The sequence below is a fragment of the Xiphophorus couchianus genome, chromosome 10, assembly GCF_001444195.1.
Source record: "Xiphophorus couchianus chromosome 10, X_couchianus-1.0, whole genome shotgun sequence".
NCBI classification, from domain to species: Eukaryota; Metazoa; Chordata; class Actinopteri; order Cyprinodontiformes; family Poeciliidae; genus Xiphophorus; species Xiphophorus couchianus.
Window position 1 is genome coordinate 14,397,292 of NC_040237.1, and position 22,509 is coordinate 14,419,800.

General features: G+C 42.4%; 1 protein-coding gene and 1 long non-coding RNA gene across 6 annotated transcripts in view; one reads left to right on the forward strand and one right to left on the reverse strand.

Moving 5' to 3' along the window:
• Window positions 1-8,325, reverse strand: part of LOC114151738 (uncharacterized) — a 42,832-nt gene extending 34,507 nt beyond the window's left edge. For both annotated transcript variants that reach the window (XR_003596996.1, XR_003596995.1), the window contains exons 1-2: window positions 8,002-8,325; window positions 5,627-5,719 (exon numbers count right to left, since the gene is read on the reverse strand). This is a non-coding gene — a long non-coding RNA (uncharacterized LOC114151738). The remainder of the gene's footprint in view (window positions 1-5,626; window positions 5,720-8,001) is intronic.
• Window positions 1-22,509, forward strand: part of myocd (myocardin) — a 138,658-nt gene that overhangs the window by 63,274 nt on the left and 52,875 nt on the right. For all 4 annotated transcript variants that reach the window (XM_028029102.1, XM_028029103.1, XM_028029105.1 and 1 more), the window contains exon 4: window positions 9,197-9,406. In XM_028029102.1, the coding sequence (XP_027884903.1) occupies window positions 9,247-9,406 (160 nt within the window). In that variant the 5' untranslated portion in view covers window positions 9,197-9,246. The remainder of the gene's footprint in view (window positions 1-9,196; window positions 9,407-22,509) is intronic.

Here is a 22,509-nt window from a genome sequence, read left to right on the forward strand (position 1 = left end):
CCAAACAAAGCCAAACCTCCAATCAAACATGGAGGTCCAAGGAAAGACAGACATCCATGCAAGGAAAGACCAACCTCCACTTGCATGGAGAGCCTTCACATTACCATTGGCACAAAGGTCAATCTACGCCTGGCTCGACCTTTATGCCGATCCACGAAGTGACCCGGGTTGCACTAGCCTGGGTCACTAACCAAACCCAGGTTTTAGTAAAGCGTAGCAGGGTCTTATAAAGTAACATTTTTGAGTCATTGACTCAAAAATTGACTTTATAAGTTGACTTTATTTGCATAAATCTTGTAGAAACTACAAGATTTATTGTAGTAATTTTTACGGTTTAACACCTAGTACAACATTTTTCAACTTGTCTAAAACGTAATTTGGATGAATTATAACTTTTGTTTGACAAAAGTCAAAGAAAAGAATTAAACAGCAGTCCTTCCAGCAGTCCTTCCTGTGGTGGCGCAGGGACAAAGCACAAACCACGTATTGAGACCTTAGTCCTTGTGGCCTCAATACGTGGCCTGGCAACATTTGCAGTATCTCTTCCCCCTCTCTCATTACCTTCTTTCTTGTCGAACTACTTTCAAATAAAGACCACCAGAGCCAACAAAACCTAAAAAAAAAACAAAAAAACAAGCAGTCCTTCATCACGCTCTATAGGGTTTACTGTCCGTAAAGAATGGAATGGAAAGAATTGGTGTTGAACTGTTTTCTTTGACTTTAGTGATTTTATGTCTTTATATAGGTTTAAACTTTACAGAATATTACATATTATCATCATTGACTACAGATAGCCCTTTTCTGAGGGGTTCATTTGCAAATCATCACACGTGTAACTGATTAAAGGACCACAAAATTCTGATTTGTGTTGTTTAGTGCGTTATAAAAACTTTATTGGGTCATACATAGATGGAGTTGAGTTTACTTTGCTTATAGTCTGATCCTAAAAGTAATTCAGATTCTGGCAGCTCCTAAAACTAAAGATAAACCTAACAAATCTTTGAAGCGTATAGTGAAATATTGGCACTCCTGGCTTCCATATGCACTTATTTCTGTTGGTTCATCCCAGCTGAGAAAAAAAGAAATACTGACAAATGCAAAACCTAAATCAAATAACCTGTATCTTTTTAACTTGCATCTTTTTAGTTTTTTACCACAAAGCCAGTTGTTGTAACGTCTCTTTTGCATGTTTCAAAACAATTGTCCTTTTGACTTTGTTCAACGCTTTTTCGGCCGTACGTCACGGCAGCTTTGTGTAAGCATCAGCCGTCACCCTCTGCTTTTAGGGGCCTTCTAGACTAAACCAAATTGGCCATAAAATAGGTAAAAGTAACAACAAAAAAAAATCTAGACTTGCTTAAGGCGGTTTCAAATGAACGTGGATCACAATAAATCCCAGAATGAGGTGAAGCTGTGAAGGTGTGGAAATCTTATCATCCCGTTCCTCTTCATGCGTCTAATGGTTCTGTTTAAGTTCTTCGGGATTCTGTCGGCGTGTTTCATCACATCTTCACCGTTGCTGTGTGATTTTTTTCCAGATATATCTGCTAAACTCTTCATTTGTACTTTGAAGTTTGCGAGGCATGACAACAGTGTTATCCTTTTATATCCCATAAAAGCGGGATGACATAAAGGCCACTGGGCTTTTCTGGATAGTTCTTCAAAAGCCGGGCTCTGTGTTTACAAGTCGGGAAAGGGCTGGACTCAGGGATGTGGAGCCTGCACTCTTTTAAATTGTTGTCTTGTCTGTCACTTGAGACCAGCTATTCCAGCACCGTTATATTTTCCATTAGAAAAAAAAAAAGGAAAAAAACTCAAGGGGTCACCAGTGTGCCGGACTGTGTTCTGCTGAAACCAGATGGGGGATTTCCTATAAACAAGTGCACAGAGAGTATTTATACAGACTGTGCCACCTGACAGCATAACACTCATGACACTCTGTTTAGCGGCCAACGTTGCCATAAGTCACTTTAAAGATTGAAGTAAATATTTTCCTGATAGTCATGTCATTGTTTATTATAGAATGGCAAAACTTTGAGATCTTGCCAGATCCTTGTTTAAAAAAAAAAATCATCATTTCATAGAAACTTGAGAGAGGGACTAGGGAATGCAAGAGGACGCACAATTATTCATACATTCTGTTACGTTGAACGTGCAAGCTGCAATAGATTTTAATGGGATTTTCTAAAACAACAGGAAGTAGTTCACTGTTTTCAACTATAAAAGGAAAATAAAAATGTAAAAGTTACTTAAAGTACATATTTGAAAAGTGTGATTTTTGTTCGGATTCAGGTGTCCGGATTCCACGAGATTTGGCTGAGCCACGTTTTGCTACAGTTACAACACGCAGAATCATAGCACAGATTCTCAGATTGTGACTTTTGGCCAGGACTTTGACTGGACCACCTGAATATAATTTGATGTAATGTGCTCCTTTTTGTCTCAGAGTATGCTTCATGCCATTTTGCTGGAAGCTGAAAAGCAGGATTTTGTTTTGCTGTTTAGTCATCCTTAAAAAAAAAACCCCATAAAACTAGAGATTTTGGTTCTTAATTAACTAAATGTACTAAAGTAGTCACCTGAATGTGCAGCTGCCTGATTTGCAAGGCATTTTAAACGAATCCAGAAACATCAAAGTGAGTAAAGACTTCATCTAAAAGTCAGAAGAGGAAAAAAATAATTTTTTTTCTGACCATGACAGGCACATTGTCTTGTTGGGGGGAAAAAAAACAAACACCATGTCACCTATTACAGCTACGGCCTCACATTCCCTCTGCTAAGTATTATCACGCCGCTGGATTAAAGCAGCATGAGATGCGAGGATGCAGCGGCCAGTGTTGGATGCTGAAATAACTGGAGATTACCACCATAATGGTGTGAAGGTGGGTTCAGTCTTGGGGAAAAGCCCCTGAGATAAAAGCATTCCAGTAAAAAGCATCGGTCAGTTAAACCTCAAGTAGTAATACATGAGTAGGCCTGTGTGATTTTTTTTTTTTGCATTATGTAACAGTACAGCCACAAAACTATATGTATTTTTCAGAGTTTTATGCAATGGACTTAAAGAGTTACTCTTAAGTGATAAGTTTGTCAAGTTTATTTGCATAGCACATTTCAGCAACAAGGCAGTTCAACCTGCTTTACATCATAAAAACCTAAGAAAGTAACCAACATTACATTTTGTCTAATGCTACCATCAAAATCATCAAGCAAATCAAATATTTCAATCAATGTTCCAGTTATTAGGAATCAAAGGCAACTCTAAACTGGTGGGGTTTGAGTCAGTCACTCAGTGTTTTGGCAGTTTTGCAGTTTTCTGGAAGTTTGTCCAGATTTGTGCTGCATAGAAGCTGAATGCTGCTTCTCCTTGTGTGTGACGTTAATTAATATAGTGTTTTTTGCCTTGTCACTCTCCTTTCAAAGCCAGACTTGTGAAGTGCAAAAGCAACAGTAGACTTGTTGACAGACACCTGATTTGACAATCAATGCTCTCCTTGCCTGGGAATTTAGTTTATGTCGACAGGCGTATCTTATGGGTGTCATGATCTTCTCATTTTCAGATAACAAACTGAATGGCTTTCTGCCCCGTCCAATTTAATAACCCCATCTGATTCGGGAAACGGGAGAAGTGACACTGTAGAACCTCACAGGGACCGGCTCACTTTTGGATAGTTCTGCATCGCGAGGACAGATGTTAGGATTTCTTGGCTCGTTCTGTTGTGGGAAGAATTTCCAGATCTGACGCTACCGTCCACTGGAAATGGAAACTGATCTGGGAGTTCATTAAGCTTTCCATTATTGTCAGTAATGTGAACTGTAGATATGAGCGAGGACAAATGAGAGGCGGCATGAAATGGCCTTTTTCTTGAGACCCAGTTGAGCATTTTCAGTTTTGTGTAACATGCAGACTGTTTTCATCAGCTGCTGCATGTTCTACACTATTTTAGATACATTCACAAAAGTTTACAATATGTAGGCCTGTCACAATAACAAATTGTGTTAGACTTTAAATTATCCCAAAAGTTATTGCAATAAATGATAATAATGTTGTCTGGAGGCCATTTTCAAGCAACATATTGGTAACGGCAGAATAATGGAAGTACACCCTCTCAACAATTAATAAACTTTAACTTCAAATGAATATTTAACATTGGAACCTTTTAATTATTCAAAATGAATAAAGAAAACAACCAAAGCAACAAATAAAATGGAGTCTCTGTAAACAAAATCGAGAGAGAAAAATGATAGATCACCCTAATGGAAATTGAGCTTTTTTTAATTAATTCATTTCACACTTATTGTGATAGGTTTATGAACATAATTGTTTCTAGTCATATTATTTCTACAACTTCTTACTTGTTTTATCTCTTTATATGGCAGCCTAACAATGTGCAGCATTTTGAATTTGTATGGAGGCCAAAACTGTCAAAATCATCTTACTAAAGCACCTTTATGGAGCTAAACTGGGGCCATAAAGTTGTTCCAAAAGAAAAGAAAAATTAAACTGAAGAAGATTTGAAACTGAAAAAAAAAAAAAAAATTCAGTTTTTCAATTTCAAATCTTTATTTTAGTTTCAATTTCTTTTTCTTATGAACAAACTTTATGGCACAAATTTAGCTCTATACACCTTGTTTCACATTTTTAACATGGGGTAAAAATTTATACTGGTCTTATTATGGCTTTATATAAACCATAACTTTCTTCTTTCTGCCTTTCATAAAGAACTTAATTTGTGGGATTTGTACTAAGGTGATGCAAAGGTGGATTGTAGTTATCGACTCCGTCACATATGGATGGGGTTGGAAGCTGTATTAATATGCAAACCACACTTTTCACATTTTTATTTTCAAAAGTGAAAACGCTGACAATATTGTGGTAATTCATGTTGGACGTGAATACTTTTTGAAGGCGCGCTAACTGTTAAAAACAACCTGCTACGACGCTCTCATTCAGATACGTAAAATCAAATGTTATTAAGCAGAAAACAAGAAGGAGTTATCATAATGAGCTCAGCTGGAGGCTTTACTTTACCACACTGATTGCAACATAAATTCACAATCTTCCTTTGGAAATCCTGGACCCACCCCAAGTTAAATATTACAGGCCTTGTACCTCTGGCTTAGTGCCAACTCAGCTGGTGGCCGCTTTCAAACGATTAACAAAAAAAAAAAAAAAACAGCTGAAAAGTGTGAGGGTAGAGGGAAAGACACAAAACGGAAAGAAAATCTACCAGATGTGACTGCTCGAGTGAATAATTTGTCAATGAAAGTGCAGGACAAACGAGGAGATCAGCTAAAGGCTAAACATGGGATTCTTCAAAACTACAAACAGACAGCCCTTGTCATTCAGTGTGAAATATAACCTTCACTAGTCGTGACATGAAACAAAAAGCTAGATTAAAGTATCCTGCTCATGAATTATGTAATGCCACTGTGAACACACAAGCCTTCTATAATAGGAAATACAGCCCGCCTCTGGGGCTTCGTAATTTAAAAGCACGTCTTGCATATTTCAACCAGTATGTAAATGTCAGAAGAGTACAATGAGATAACCTCGGTGTTTATGGCTCCAGAAATGCTTTTAATCTCATTTTGTTCTATAATTACGTGGCGGCAGAGTCCGACTGACCTTTTCGTAGTGCCTCACATCTGTGTGATGCTTGTGACGATCTCTGGGATGTCTGTAGACCAGTGGCAAGCAGACCAAATAATGGCCTCGTTTCTGTAGAAAAGTATCAAAAAAATTATATTAGCAGGGAGAATTAAAAAGCTGTATTTGAATTAGTGGTGGGACACGGCAAAAATGTTTAACCACAGGGTTCATTAATCGTATTTCAACAAAAAGCTATGTGCAAAGTGCCATTATGCTTATTCACATTTCAAGTGTTTCAGGAACTCCTGATCATCCATGTAACTTATTTTGAAAAATACCTTTTCACGACTGTAAACACTAGCATTAGCGATTGGGGATGTCTGTGCTGCTGCAACACCTTTTGCGTTAAGGTGCTATTTTAGGCTTGAATAGTTTCGATGATGTGCTAACTTTAAGTACAACTTGAACGCAACCCTCGTCTTTCCCAGCTCCCCAGTAAAACGTTTTTTTGAAACAAAAGTTAACCCTCAGTGGGCCGAGAGAAGCGTTTTTGTCGTCCATCGCTGTTGTTTGCGGATGCTGCTTGTGTGTCAAATTTACAGGCGTACCAGAAACACAGTACAAAGGTTCCTGCTCAGGCCTTTGGTATGTAACAAGATAAATAAATAAAAAATGTGGTGGCTTATGATGTTAATTCGAAGTTATTAATTAACTGAAACATCATTAGAAATAAAAAGAGGAGGCAACAAGGCTATAGATTAAAGAACCACCATGACCGACGTGCCAAAATTCATGCTCTTGACATTCCGCAAGTAAGATCTGGGAGCAATTATTTAAACTCTGCCGCGTAATAAAGATTAACATCCCCATCGTGAAGAAAATATAGAGCAGGCTGTGAACTCAAGCAGATAAGCGACTGCCTGTTCTCCCAGCCACCCCTTAATCTTTGAGTCATTAGAGACGCAGGCAGATAATGCAGAAAGCATTCAGGCCAATCGGAGAATCAACGGGAGGACAACTCTTTATAGGAATCTGCTATCAGCTCATCTTGATGGAGCTCCTAATGCCACGTGTCCACGTGTCCTGGCTCGCATTGTGTTGACTCTGAAACGCAGAGCACCATTCACAAGATAGCATCAGATTATAAACCTGACTCTTTTGAAGACAGGCTAGGTTACTTTTTCCTGTTTTTTTTCCCCCTCCCTCCTCAGATGCAAGCTTCTGCCTCTGAGTCACACAATGAAGAAACGTTTTTTTCCCCCCTCGGTCAGTCTAGTGTCACATAAAAAAGGAGATTCGCTGATAACTTGTTGTGCTCTGAGCTAATATGAAACACCAAGCTGAACTTGGGTGTCTTTGAGGCAATGTTTTCCTTCGCCTATCTCTTTGCCTATTTCAAGTCCCCTGTGGTATAAATTGTCGGAGCGGACCCTATCTGTCTCTGGGTGGGCTTTCAAAGGCGGCCCATCAGTTAAGGCTTCAGTAAAGAGGTTCCTCCTGATGCTGCGAGGAAGAGTCCCAGTCGTTTCTGGCCTTTTAACAGGCTGATTTACAGTAACTGTTGTCTGCATTCGGAGGTAAATGCATGGGTTTGTTATTTTTCGCCAGGGCCAGTGTTTATGTACAGTATGCTGTGGAACCGTTTTGTTCTTTCAGGCACACAGCATGTAATCTATGTGTCAAGATATCGTGTGAGTAGATGCAGTGCATTCAGGGACGTTTCCCCGAAAATGTGAGCCAAATCCCAGAGGACTAACCGGGACATGAGCTTCTGAGAAGCCACATCTAATAAGTCTGGTTTAAATCTCATTAAAACATTTATTTTATGCTATTTTATAGCTGATTGTAAATGTAAATGTCCCTCCATATGTGGATTGCCGTGTAAATAATGTTTGTGCTGTAGCTTCCTGTCCAACATGCAAAATAGGCCAAGAGATGAATGAAAAAGGGAAAGAGTAAAGGCTTCTTTTTACAATTAGCAACAGCTGTGTTTGTCATAAAAAGTTGCGCAAACTGAAATTACGAAAATAAATTTGCTTATTTATTTTGGAAACACCCCAAGGTCGAAAAAGATATATTTTTCAATCAAATTTTTTTTGCTCTAGGATTTTTGTTGTTGTTGTTTTTCCAAACGTACCGAGTCACATGTTCAACATTCGGATGTTACTACTTCCGAAAAGATGAAGATTACATGAAGTAGTTCTTAGGGGGGGGTTGGACGATGTGCAGAGCTCTCACAGCACCACGCCGTTTATAAAATGTTGTGTTACTTACTACAATTTCCCCCAATTTGCCGTATATTTACATGCTCTTGGATAAGAGACCGAGGTTTTCTTTGATATAAAATCTACTTTTTTCACTTTTTTGAGCTTTAGAGAAAATTATAATGCCATTTCGTCATAAAAACATACCTAGAGTGCTGCTGTGACTCATTTGTGCGCGTTTGAGGAATCCTTGAATCTCGTGTGGCGGCCATTTTGGAGCATCTCCCCCACACAACTCCACCTCGCTAGCTAGCAGGAACTAGCAAACACCTGGTGGAACTGAACGCACCTCTACTGAGCAGGTAAACGGCAGCAATGGCCGACGGAAAGAAGCCTTGTTGTGATGACGTGCCTGAGAGGGAGTGTCGGAAAGGGTAGGAGATTCTTAAAGAGACAGAGGCTAATTTTAAGACATCAGTTACGGCTATAATCCGAAGTCAGAAGACTTTTAAGTTATGTCTGATATTATATGCAACATTTTCATAACAAGTGAAGGTAAAATCTCATTGAGTGAGATTTTGTAGCGCTTAACTGTTATACAAAATCTCACCCAAACACTCACACACCAGAATCCTGACAGTATGGGGCAATTGTTGTGCCATAATTTGAGAGCACATATTTTCAGTCTGAAAGCTGGATTTCATGTCCTTTGTTCTTGTGCTTACATTTTCATTTTGAAAGCAGGACTTCAGGACTTAAAACTTGTAATGCTTGTATTCAAAATTTTTGCTCGCTTTCAAATATTAATTGTGCTTTCTTAAACCTTTCTCCTTGCGCTCGAAACTTGTCTCTGCTCAGATCAAATCTTTGCTTTCAAACCTCTCTGCTCGATTGCTAAATATTTTCTTATATTCACTTTGTAGGGGAACAGGATGGTGATGTGTTGGTAATGTTGTGGATTTTTTTTTGTTCAGGATTTTTAAAACTTTGCTCTTTTGATATTGTTTAAATAGATATTTCTTTCCCCATCACCTGAAGGGAGTAGCTCCACCTGGTTAAGAGATGCACACATATGGCTGAACGTGAGTTTTATCTAGGATCATAAACAACCAGCCACACGCCGGCCGTCTGAGCCGAGATGGGCCTCCGAAACGTGAAATGTGGAAGACATGTTGTGTTCTGTAAACACTGACTTGGCTTTATTCCAGCTTTTAGAGTAAAGGAAAGAGTTTTCACATTTACCCATTCATGTGCTTATGATGTTTTTGCGCTTATTTAAACTCCAATTGACAGTGGTTGTTTAACTGTAACCGTTAACCAAGGCCGCGGTTCAGAGTCGCTGCTACGTGGCCCCCCCGTCTGCCAAGCGTTCACTTTCACGGTATCTTTCTCTCTGCTGAAGGGAGGTGACCCAAGAAGAAATGTCATCCGCTGGGGAGTGAAGGGAGAGCCATGAACGCTGTGAAATGCTCGGAGGTCTGCAACGACGCTCCACGGGACAGACGGCATCCCGGTCTCCCACAGAGGGCCACACATGCTGGCAGAGAAGCTGGACGGCAGACAGACAGGCCAAGCCACAGACCCAGGAAACAGACAAGCGAAGGCAAAAATGGTGAGTTCAATTATATTTCATAATTTTCCAAAGTTCAAGTATTTGTGATGGATATTTTTTTTTTTTAGTTTTTCTGAGGTATGCTAACATGAAGTTAGGTAGAGTAGAAGATAACTCCACTTTGGCTAACTTGCTTCTTCAAAGGGTGTTTTCGTACATGATAGTGCGGTAGACTCGGTTCGATTGAGGAGCAAAAGTGCAACATTTGTTGCATTTTCAGTCGTTGCGTTTCGCTTTCACACTGCTCTGTGTCAGACAAGCCAAACCCTTTGAGCAAGCTGTTCACCTCCTCTCCTGTGGAGGCGTTGCACTAAGAGCAGCTGAAGGAAACAACATTAAAACCTGTGAAGAAGACATGAGCGCAACTTCCTTCTTCACAAAATGGAAACAAGAATGGAGTGGACTTTAGTGGCTGTAGGATTTCTCTTTTGTCTTCAACAATGGGCTTAACACGAGCCACTTACCGCGCTAATGCTACTTAGCCCCAACCAAAGACAAATGAGTTCAAACATATTGCTATTGCAAAATAAAATCTTATCTCAGAAAACAATGAGAGGAACCTAGGTGCTGTAAAATTACATCCAGTAGGAATACCACATGTCAAACAACTGACTATACCTTATACCTTGGTACAATATGAGGCACACTCGATGGTTGCCTGAGTCTTGTGTCACTTACTTGAAAACCTGAACTTAAACCCAAACCTGAGTTGTTTCTCACTCTTGACAAATACGTAATTACATTTTATGAGACATAGTTGAATAATCAGATAGTGTTCATATTGCACACTGAGTATACATAGGTGAACGGGTTTACAACAGTAGGATGCGTACCAAACTTAACATTGCCTAGTTAAGATGAAGCTGTTCGGTGTTGAGTTCATGTTTCTTGTAAAATCTAAATTCCTGAATGCCTTTCCTACCCAAAGCATAATGAGGTTGCCGATTTCTCAGCTTGATTCAACAACATCTGCTTGTTTACCTCTGGAAATGAATGAAAGAGTCGGAGCGCCGCAATTAGTGCAGAAAAGATTTAAGTCGCGCTCATTTTCCAAATCCCGTTTACGTACCTCGAACATTTTTTTTTTTTTTCCATTGAATCTCTCTGAAGATTAATCCACGCTGACACATCTCCTTTTCAGCATCACGGCCCAATTCAACCTGACTCAAATGCCACTCGCATGACAGCGCCGGAGGTGGAAACATTTGCGGAATCCTGTGTTTTGAATCGTTATTTTTAGCCCTGTGTATGCACACGGGCTCTCAAAATAGCTAAAACAACGGAGGGTTTCTTTACTGCAGCTGAAGCTCGACAAAGTTTTCCGTGATGTCATGTGTGGCGAGGGAGTAAGGGTAACAGAAGACGGCGATGGACATAAAGTGTAATCTCCTCAATTTTATCCAGTCGTTTTATCCAGTGGTTTGGAGGTGAGAGGGCGTAAGAGAAACAAACAAGACAAGGGGTGCGTTCAAGATTACAACATGACCGTCTCAAAACAACAGTAAATGATATAATTCTTACTGACATGGTGACCTCCTCATCATTAGTTGCAGAATGTAGCATTTTGAGCAAACCTATTGGTCATTATTCTGTTTAATGTCGTCATCTCACAGTGGTCCACCAAGTTTATAATGAAATCTCTATCTTTCAAGAGAAAAATCTAAAAATAGAAAAAGGAATTGTATTTTTTCCCTCTTCTAAAGTATAGCTGGCTTTATATTACGTTAAACATTACATTGGTGAATGGAAGCAGTTGGAAGTCTCACTTTTTTTCTTTTTTTTTTTTTTGCACATAATCACATGAGTTTTACTTGAGAATATTTACCTGAAAAATGGTGTGATAGTTGTCAAAATATTTTTAAAAATAAAATACTAACAGTTAGTATTCTGTTTGACCCGGCACTCAAACTTGAAGCTAATCCAATTTTCAGCTATATTATACATATCATACATGCATAGTTAAAAACCAGATGTTTGCATACACTATATAACAAATACAATATTTTTTGTCTGGTATTAAGAAGTTCAAAATTTTTCCTGTTTTAGCTCACATATGATTATCACCAATATTTGTATTCGTTACATTTCAGAACAAACGGGATCGTTTATTTTTTTTCAAATTAAGAGTTGTATTCACTGTAATTTCAAAGGTTTGAGGTTTCAAGGCAAGTAAACAATCAAAGTAGACGTGTTTGCTGTAGGTAGTAAGTCATACAGATATTATATGATGCTTTTTGTTGGGTTTGTGAGACACTTAAGCTTGGAGAGTTTAAATCATAATCTCGGCTTTCCCAAATTGTTTAGAGGCAAAGTATTCTTAGTGTATGTAAACTAAATTTAAAGAAAGTAATAAAACATGTCTAAAAAAGATCATCTTAGATTTTTCTGGCATTTTGCAAAATAAATTATTTTGGTAATCTTCACTGAGCTAAAACAGAAAACGTGGTCTGATTTAATGTCAGATCCTGAGAAAGAAATGGTTTTTCTTTCTGTAAATTGTATGTGAACATCTGTAGGAACTAGAACTTTACCTCTTTAGATGTCAGTGGATGTTTTGCAGTGACAGGGATAATTAAAAGGTAAAAATCAAGCTAAAATAGTGCATTTTAAAATTTGGGTAACTTTATGCTCACAAACACTAGAGTCTGTCACCTCCATGGTTTGTCTGATTGAACGATCTATCGTCGTTAAAGCATGAACTGTAGAGTGGCCTCATCCCTCACTCTTTGGGTTCTTCCTCCACGTAGAACCAGGCACATAGATTTTTTTTAAGTTTAGAATCTTGGTGCACAAAGCGAAGTACTTTTAGTAGATGAGGAGAAATAAAATGTTGCACATGGCTTCCTGCATGTGGTGCGAGGGCGTTCTGAAGATTTGATTTGTCACTCCGCTGGACAGTTGTCAGTTGTTTCTTTATTTGGAAGATTTTTTTTCTATACAACATTTGTTAGTGCCATGATGAACGGCGACTTTCAAAAAGTGTTCCAGTGTGTATTTATTTCCACAACACAACCCTGTGTGTTTGCATCGCCATTCGGCTTGAGACGCTTAAGACCACAATCCATCTAACGCTGGTTTACAGTCTGGGCAATGCAGAGGAGTGGCAGGCTTGGCCTAAAGCCCAATGTCAGTACCCAGGATCCCACCAAGGTGATGATGTTTCCTCCCGCTCGTTCTTCAGAAATCTCTGTGGTTACCATGGTTTGATAATGAACTGCTTCGTATAAAAATGAAAAACACTTTTTTCTCTCTCTCTTTTGGATCAACTTCTTAATTTGCAAAAGCACATTCGAAGAAAGCGTCTCCGTCGAGAGAGACCACACGATGGCATCATTAACACAATTTTGCCATCAGAGGTGTTACTGCTGAATCGCTGTCCACTTAGCCTTTTTTGTGGAGTGGAGACGGGTTTCTAATAAATCTGCTACTTTCTAGTTTAGGGTTTAACATTGATGTGCCGCGTAGGAGGGTTACGATTTTTCTCCAGCATCGAGTTAGTTTTGACTGCAATGATTAGTCAGTTCTGCCCTATCCAATATCTCAAAGAAATTCATGTCCATTTTTACACACAATAATTACAAATTTTATTGTACTTCCATAATCTTTCTTATTCTGAGTCAAAACTCAGGAGAGGAAGAGTGTATAGAAACACTTTTTGCTGCAATTACAGCTGTAAATCTTTGGATTATATCTTACAGTTTTGGCCATTTAGAGACTAAATTTCAGTGTGACTCGATAAAAATCCTTCCACTTGCTTATCTTTCCAAAGTCATGGGGAAGGCTGATGCCATTCTCCAGGCGTCATTGAGCGAGAGGTGTGGTAAACACTGGAAAGGCTGCCAGTCCATCAGAGAGCTGGAGAAAAACCTTTTCACTAATATTAAGTTATGGAATTATGCCATTCTAACACATATTTATATTTATGTAAACCATTCCATCGTACCTGTGGCGACATACTTAAGAATCATCCAACAGCACAATGACGTCTTAGGACGTTAACAGGTTTTGTTGACCATGTTTTGGTCCATTCATCTTGCCATCATCTCCCTCTCCCAGCTTAGGAAATGCATCTCCATAACATGTTTGTTGCTACCCAATGTGTCGGTTGTGCCCAGTTTAGTAGTTTTACATGTAGCCCAAAAATCTGGAAGAAACAAAAAAGTATTACCATCTAACCAGAACTCCTGCCTGTATATGCTTATTGTGTGGTTTGAGGAAAACTATCTTAGCTTAGCTTAACCTAGCCTAGCCTCGCCACACATTTGAAATGACACATGATGTGTGAATTAGTCATACTAGATAGGCTATTAAAAGCTTTTTGTAAGAGTGACCACTTGCAAACGATACATCTTTAAAGACTTTTCTCTTGCCACTACTCCATAAACGCCAGCTTTTTTTCAGTGGACCTCAAACAGTTACCCTATTGACCGTTTCTCACACATGAGCTGTGAATCTCTGCAGCTCCTCCAGAGTTATCATGGGCCTCTTGGCTGCCTGCCTCTGATTAATAACCTCATTCCTTGTCCTGTCCTTTCAGTTGGACGGACATCTTGTTGAGATGTTCCAGGCTTTTGTTTTGAAGTATTGTACCTCAGCCTATCCCTGCTTCAAGCTTCTTCTCCACAACGCTCTCCCTGACTGGTCTGCTGTGTTCCTTTGTCTTTTTAAAGTTGTTTGTTCACTCCATTTCTAAAGGAAATTAACAACATTGTATTGGAGTAAAGAGAGCTGAATACCAATGCATGCTACTCGTTTCAAGATGATTTTGTAAAGAAAACATCAAGACCGTCTTTCTAAGTCTTAGTAAAACTCGCTTAAGTTTACGGTTGTGGGTTGATAAAACATGTAAAAGTCAAAGGGGTGTGGATTTAATAGACAGCACTTCCATCTATTTTTCCTGGGCTGCATAGGGGATTGACCAGCTCGCACGTTTCAGTAAAAAAAAAAAGCTTCAAATGACTCTTAAGGCCGTAAATAAGCAGCCAGAAACCAGAGACGTCTTTTGCTAACCTTTCACTGACTTCCGCGTTGCAACCCACATTCACTTGACATAAAGCTCAGCGGCGCTCTTTCGCTTAGCGAGACGAACGCGATGCCTGCCTGGCAGCCGACGGCTCTCCAACACGTAGCGTTAAAAGAGCCTGGACTCTTTCCTGCGCCAGCTTCACCCCGCGAGCTGGGTGGATTCCGCGCTGATTAGACGTGATCAGCCCCGTCGCTTGATCTTTTCATGTAGTTTAACATCAACCTCTGCAGTCTTGTTGTTTATGGAGCGCTGTGTCCTTAAACTGACTGATGTATCCCCATCAGAGATAATTAACTTTGCTCTCTTATTAGCGATTGTGTCGGTGTAATAGCTTTCATGGCTGTGGTTAAGATTCAGACTTTGAGAACAGCATGAAAAAGAACCGAAATGAATGTAATGAACAGATATTACTCCATTTATGATAAGTGCTGCGTGTTCTTGTTTGCTTTGCTGTCTAAATGACCAAAAAAGCATTTTCAACAGAGCTGCCAGGAGTTCTGTCTGAACCACTATCTGCCTGGAGCATCAACGCCATAACAAAGAAAAATTGTACTATTCTATTAGTCTTAGGCAACAGGTGGAATATCTGCCGATGCTTTTTTTTTTTTTTTTTCCACCCCAGTCCGCTGTTGTTTTTAGCTCCTAATTCATCCATGAAATTACTCAGATGTTCATTCATCACCCGAGCGAAGCCGAGAGCGGCGGACACACGGACCAGATTCAGTTGATAGATAGGACGTTTCTGAAGGCGATTATTACCTCAGCGCGCACGAGTGGTAAACAGATTCATTATTTATCCGAACCACACCGCGTGAAGTGATGAAAAACGCAACAAAAAAAAAAAAGTGGGGTGGAGGAGAGGGGGGTAAGGCATGAAATAGTTGCTTGTATTTCAGAGGAGAACAACAAAAAAAATATGCGGGCTGTGTTTGGAGTGCCGACCCAAGATTGTAATTGGTTTCATATTTAGGCTTGCTACAGTAAAAACCTACTGACAGCTATACAGGCGTACTGCAAAGTCAGACAAATAAATGATTCTGTTGCCTTTGCTGCAAAAATGCTGCACAGCTGCTCCTGCCAACTGACTGGACATGTTTTTTTTTTAAAATTTTATTCTTTTGTTTTAATTTTTACTTCTTTTTTAATCCCAAAGCTTTGAAAAATCCGTCAGCACCGGCCAAGAGCTGTTCACCTAACTGGAATGTACAGTTAAAAATTGCTTCGCAGCTAATATAAATACAGAACAGGGCTGTTGCAGCAGGAGAGCAGGTTTTAGTCACCGCTTCTTCCAGGGAAGTAAAAACACGCTCGTGTTGTGTTGATACGTTCCTGGGTTTGCATATTCTGCTGCTGTCCTCCATTACTGTCAAGTGATTAAAAAGATGAAGTCACCCGCATGAGTGCATCACGATCAGCGACGGCATGTGTACCCCAAACGTCAAAAATGCTCACCTTAGACACCACTGGAATTGCTTTAAATTTAAATACTTGTTCCTCTGTTGGGAAATTCAAGTTTAAGGATGGAATGACTTGAGTGTCAGCATTAATCAAGTGTCTAATCAATATTTTATTATAAAAATGTATGGCAGAAGTGTACGACATGCTATTAGAGTAATACTAAGAAATAATACAAATACATAACAAATTATTACAAGAGTAGCCATAATATCATGAGAATAAAGTATGAGAAATAAGTCATACAAGAAGTTGTTCAAGAATAAAGTCATAATCTTACGAGAGGTCGTACGAGAATAACGTAACATTACAAGAAGTAGTAGGAGAATTAAGTCATAATCTTACAATAAGTCGTACGAGAATAACGTCGGAATGTTGCGACTATATTTGACTTTATTCTCGCGCAGCTTCTCGTAATTTTATTTTCATTTTCTTAGTGTGGCCTTAATAATCTGTCATAAAAGAGCAATAATTCTTTTGCCGAAAGTTGTAGACAATTTTCTTTTTGTGATAGTAGGTGTGCAGAGGTAGTCTAGAACACCTACTGTCTTATTATAAGACCCACCTATGATACATATGGTATCCATAGGAAGGTATAAAACTACCTTCCTATGGATCTACCAACTTAACTTTTTTTAAACTAACTGGTTTATATCCTAACTTTCCTTTAAACTTTTGCAAAACATCACTGCAGACATCCGTATGCTGTTTGTTCACTAATCTCTAACAAACTTGGATTTATCCTGAGATTAAATAACACAGATGGATTCTATGTACTAATTTGGTGACATCTGAATGTAAGTGGTTGAATTGGGTTTTATTTTGGGGGATATGCTCCTCCATGGGCTGCCACCTTACCGTGGTGGAGGGGTTTGAGTGCCCCAATGATCCTAGGAGCTATGCTGTCTGGGGCTTCATGCCCCTGGTAGGGTCACCCAAGGCAGACAGGTCCTAGGTGAGGGACCAGACAAAGTGCAGCCCGAAGACCCCAATGATGAAGGAAAACCTTGGACTTGGTGTTCCCTCGCCCGGACGCGGGTCACCGGGGCCCCACTCTGGAGCCAGGCCTGGAGGGGGGGCACGATGGCGAGCGTCTGGTGGCCGGGCTTTTACCCATGGAGCCCGGCCGGGCTCAGCCCGAAGAGGAAACATGGGCCCCCCCTCCCATGGGCCCACCACCCGTGGGAGGGGCCAAAGGGGTCGGGTGCACTGTGTGATGGGTGGCGGCCAAGGGAGGGGACCCTGGCGGTCCGATCCTCGGTTGCAGAAACTGGCTCTTGGGACGTGGAATGTCACCTCTCTGGTGGGGAAGGAGCCGGAGCTAGTGCGTGAGGTCGAGAGGTTCCGGCTAGAAATAGTCGGTCTCACCTCGACGCATGGCTCTGGTTCTGGAACCAGTCTCCTTGAGAGGGGCTGGACATACTTCCACTCTGGAGTTGCCCAGGGAGAGAGACGTCGGGCAGGAGTGGGCATACTTGTTGCTCCCCATCTCGGCGCCTGTACGTTGGGGTTTACCCCGGTGAACGAGAGGGTAGCATCCCTCCGCCTACGGGTGGGGGGACGGGTTCTGACTGTCGTTTGTGCTTACGGGCCGAACGACAGTTCAGATTACCCACCCTTTTTGGAGTCCTTAGAGGGGGTACTGGAGAGTGCTCCTCCTGGGGACTCCCTTGTTCTGCTGGGGGACTTCAACGCTCACGTGGGCAACGACAGTGAGACCTGGAGGGGCGTGGTTGGGAGGAACGGCCCACCCGACCTGAACTCGAGCGGTGTTCTGTTGCTGGACTTCTGTGCTCGCCATGGATTGTCCATAACGAACACCATGTTCAAGCATAAGGGTGTCCATATGTGCACTTGGCACCAGGACACCCTAGGCCGCAGTTCGATGATCGACTTTGTCATCGTTTCATCGGATCTGCGGCCGTATGTCTTGGACACTCGGGTGAAGAGAGGTGCGGAGCTGTCCACTGACCACTACCTGGTGGTGAGTTGGCTCCGGTGGCGGGGGCGAAAGCCGGTCAGACCTGGCAGGCCCAAACGTGTTGTGAGGGTCTGCTGGGAACGTCTGGCGGAATCCCCTGTGAGACGGAGCTTTAACTCCCATCTCCGGCAAAACTTCGAACACGTCCCGGGGGAGGTGGGGGACATGGAGTCTGAGTGGACCGTGTTCCGTGCCTCCATTGTCGAGGCGGCCGATCGGAGCTGTGGCCGCAAGGTTGTCGGTGCCTGTCGCGGCGGCAACCCTCGAACCCGTTGGTGGACACCTTCGGTGAGGGATGCCGTCAGGCTGAAGAAGGAGTCCTATCGAGCCTTTTTGGCCTGTGGGACTCCGGAAGCAGCTGATGGGTACCGGCGGGCGAAGCGGCATGCGGCTCGGGCGGTTGCTGAGGCAAAAACTCGGGTGTGGGAGGAGTTTGGAGAGGCCATGGAGAAAGACTTCCGCACGGCTTCGAGGCGATTCTGGTCCACCATCCGGCGTCTCAGGGGGGGGAAGCGGTGCAGCACCAACACTGTTTATAGTGGGGATGGTGTGCTGCTGACCTCTACTCGGGACGTTGTGGGCCGGTGGGCAGAGTACTTCGAAGACCTCCTCAATCCCACCAACATGCCTTCCACTGAGGAAGCGGAGCCTGGGGACTCTGGGTTGGGCTCTCCAATCTCTGGGGGCGAGGTCGCCGAGGTGGTTAAAAAGCTCCGCGGTGGCAAGGCCCCGGGGGTGGATGAGATCCGCCCGGAGTTCCTTAAGGCTCTGGATGTTGTAGGGTTGTGTTGGTTGACGCGACTCTGCAATATCGCATGGACATCGGGGGCAGTTCCCCTGGATTGGCAGACTGGGGTGGTGGTCCCCCTGTTCAAAAAGGGGGACCGGAGGGTGTGCTCCAATTATAGAGGGGTCACACTCTTAAGCCTCCCTGGCAAGGTCTATTCAGGGGTCCTGGAGAGGAGGGTCCGTCGGATAGTCGAACCTCGGATTCAGGAAGAGCAGTGTGGTTTTCGTCCTGGTCGTGGAACACTGGACCAGCTCTACACCCTCAGCAGGGTCCTGGAGGGTGCATGGGAGTTCGCCCAACCAGTCTACATGTGTTTTGTGGACTTGGAGAAGGCGTTCGACCGTGTCCCTCGGGGAGCCCTGTGGGGGGTTCTCCGGGAGTATGGGGTACCGGGCCCTTTGATACGGGCTGTCAGGTCCCTGTATGACCGGTGTCAGAGTCTGGTCCGCATTGCCGGCAGTAAGTCGGGCTCGTTTCCGGTGAGAGTTGGACTCCGCCAGGGCTGCCCTTTGTCACCGATTCTGTTCATCACTTTCATGGACAGAATTTCTAGGCGCAGCCAAGGTGTTGAGGGGATCCGATTTGGTGGCCTCAGGATCTCATCTCTGCTTTTCGCAGACGATGTGGTCCTTTTGGCTTCATCAGATCATGATCTGCAGCTCTCGCTGGATCGGTTCGCAGCCGAGTGTGAAGCGGCCGGGATGGGGATCAGTGCCTCCAAATCCGAGGCCATGGTCTTGAGCCGGAAAAGGGTAGAGTGCCTTCTCCGGGTCAGGGGGGGTGTCCTGCCCCAAGTGGAGGAGTTTAAGTATCTCGGGATCTTGTTCACGAATGGGGGAAGAAGGGAGCGGGAGATCGACAGGCGGATTGGCGCAGCGTCTGCTGTCAAGCGGGCGCTGTACCGGTCCGTCGTGGTGAAGAGAGAGCTGAGCCAAAAAGCGAAGCTCTCGATTTACCGGTCGATCTACGTTCCCACCCTCATCTATGGTCATGAGCTTTGGGTCATGACCGAAAGAACGAGATCGCGGATACAAGCGGCCGAAATGGGTTTTCTCCGTAGGGTGGCTGGGCTCTCCCTTAGAGATAGGGTGAGAAGCTCAGTCATCCGGGAGGGACTCAGAGTAGAGCCGCTGCTCCTTCACATCGAGAGGAGCCAGTTGAGGTGGCTTGGGCATCTGGTCAGGATGCCTCCTGGACGCCTCCCTGGTGAGGTGTTCCGGGCACGTCCCACCGGGAGGAGGCCCCGGGGAAGACCCAGGACACGCTGGAGGGACTATGTCTCTCGGCTGGCCTGGGAACGCCTCGGGATTCCCCCGGAAGAGCTGGAAGAAGTGGCCGGGGAGAGGGAAGTCTGGGCCTCCCTTCTGAAGCTGCTACCCCCGCGACCCGACCTCGGATAAGCGGAAGAAGATGGATGGATGGATGGATGGGATATGTCTAAAGGGGATTGCAATAGATGCAAACTTTACAAATTTTTATTTGCAAGAAAAAAAAAAAGACACTTTTTTTTTTTAAAACTACTTCACAACAATGTTTTGGTTTAAACCATAAAATCCCCCCAAAATACATTAAATTATTAGGCTATAAGGTGGGAAAAAATACTTGAATACTTTAAACGAACCGTTAAAAGAAAGGATGGGAAAGAAAATAGCGGCTCTATCTCTCCTCAGAGACATCGGCGAATCGGGTCATCGCCGTGCGATTTAGCACTCTAAAGTTACACGGACGGCGGTCTAATCTGTGGTCGCCTGTAATTATTCATTCATCAGCTGTTAGTCAGAGTGATAAAGACCATGTCGGATTATCTTTCTCCAAAACTCCGGAAAAGATGAGGTCATTGCATCCGCTTGGATATTTTTAGAGGGCCGGGGAGCTCTGACGGTGGCGTATTAAAACAAAACGCTTCGAAATTCAATTAAGGAACCACTCAGCCACGGTGACCCGACAATAACCCGGAGCTGCTCTAAAACAAAGGCTCTGCCGGCCAGCCACCGTGCCGCCTCACATGTGGTTTGGGTGAAGAGCGGCGCTTAGAACCACAGATTCCCAGGGGCTGCCGGGATTAATGAAGAGTTTCTTTTTCCAGGTGTTGTATTGTGGATACAAGAGCTTTTTGGGCAGCAGGCTATTTTTTTTTTTCTTCTTCTTCTTCTTCACAGTAGAAATGAAAACAGTAACACAGACCTGATCCAGCCCGTGGCTTAGATGCGAGCACATTCCAGGCCTAAAAGAAGAGTAGGAGAGACAGCTCGGGATCATTCTCGGATATCAATCACACGCCGCACGCTTCTGTCCGGGTTTCGGAGGGGTGGGTGGAGGAATGTGGAGCGGGAGAACGGGGAACGTCTCCGACGTTTTCACATCCCTTTCCAGCCTTGTAATACCGCTATCTAACACCCTGATGAAAATAAATATGAGTAAAAGGCCCACCTTAATCCGTTCTGTCGTTTTTTACATATCGTTCCGTCATTTTCGGCACTTCTTGAGACTGTTTGTCATGTTCTGTTGCTTTCGTTGGCCCAGTCCGAAGCTGCAACATGGGTTTTAGATTAGGAGTAAAACACAAAGTGTGTCGGCTTCGCTTTTGGACGACAACAAAAATGTGCCATTGCAAAACAAATTACTGCAAACCCCTAAACCTTTACAGCTGAGGTTTTGGCATCACGGTCAGCTTGGATAAAAATTGCTATTATTCACTTTTGGTTTGGTGTATTTGTACAACCACAAAGAGCACTTGTTCACTTTAAAAATAAGATGACTAATATCAAAATATTTACAATTCAGTTCAATCCAACTAGTAGCTTAGCGAAGAGCAAGTGAGAGAGGGTGATTGACAGCGCTAAGACCCTCCCCTTGCCTCTGACTGGTTGTTTCTCTAGTTGTTGCTGGGAGCACAGGGAGAAGGTAGAGGAGCTTGATTTGATTTATTTTTTATTTTTTTCACAGCTCATCCATCTAAGGTTATACCGTCACAACATAATAATAATTTAAACAAAGAATTGCATGAGCAAGATCTTAAGGAGTAATCTGGTTAGGGTTTCAATTAAGTAAATAGATGAATAAATTAGAAGACAACAGTCAAAATCTTGATTATAAGTCTATAAAATATATATTTTTCTCTGCTTCAGCTCAGAGCTGCTCATAACCCACGTGCCGTCTCAGTTTGTTGTTTTTGGGCACCAGCTAGACATTTAAGCTCCAGATTTCCAAACCTGGGTATCTCAACCCAAAGTAGTTATGGCTAAAGAGCAACTCTGGCCAGACAAATAGCTGTATATTTAATTTTGGGAATTAACTTTCTCTTTAGCTGTCTTGACGTTGCACTTAAACCAAAACTACCTTTAACAAGATTTGACAACAAACTCTATACCCTTCCCTCCCCCCCCCATTTACAGATTTTTAAATAACTGCCTTAAAGTATGACTTTTCCGTATTGTGTGCCATCCCAATTGTCTTCATACAACCTCATGCTGTTCGACTTTTTACTACTGTCTTTGCTCTTCAGCACTCATATTCTTTATTGTTAGAACTATGAAAGAACATATTGGAACACAATGTGCCCAACATATAAACTACAGTTTTCTACAGTTTTTACAAGCAAAGATCATATATTTAAAGTTGATATTGATAAAGTCCAGTGTGCTCTGTGGCCATTTTGAGCGTCTCCATGAGTATCATTTGTCAGATTAAAAGTGCATTTTGAAAGTAACCTTTAAGCTTTTTTATTACGTCCAGATTTCTGTTGTTAAAAATAGCTTTTATTGCTCTGATATAATATTCTAATTGAAATGTCATGTTTTCATTAACTGTAAGCAGAAAAGCGTCATAATTAACAGAAATAAAGGCTTTCA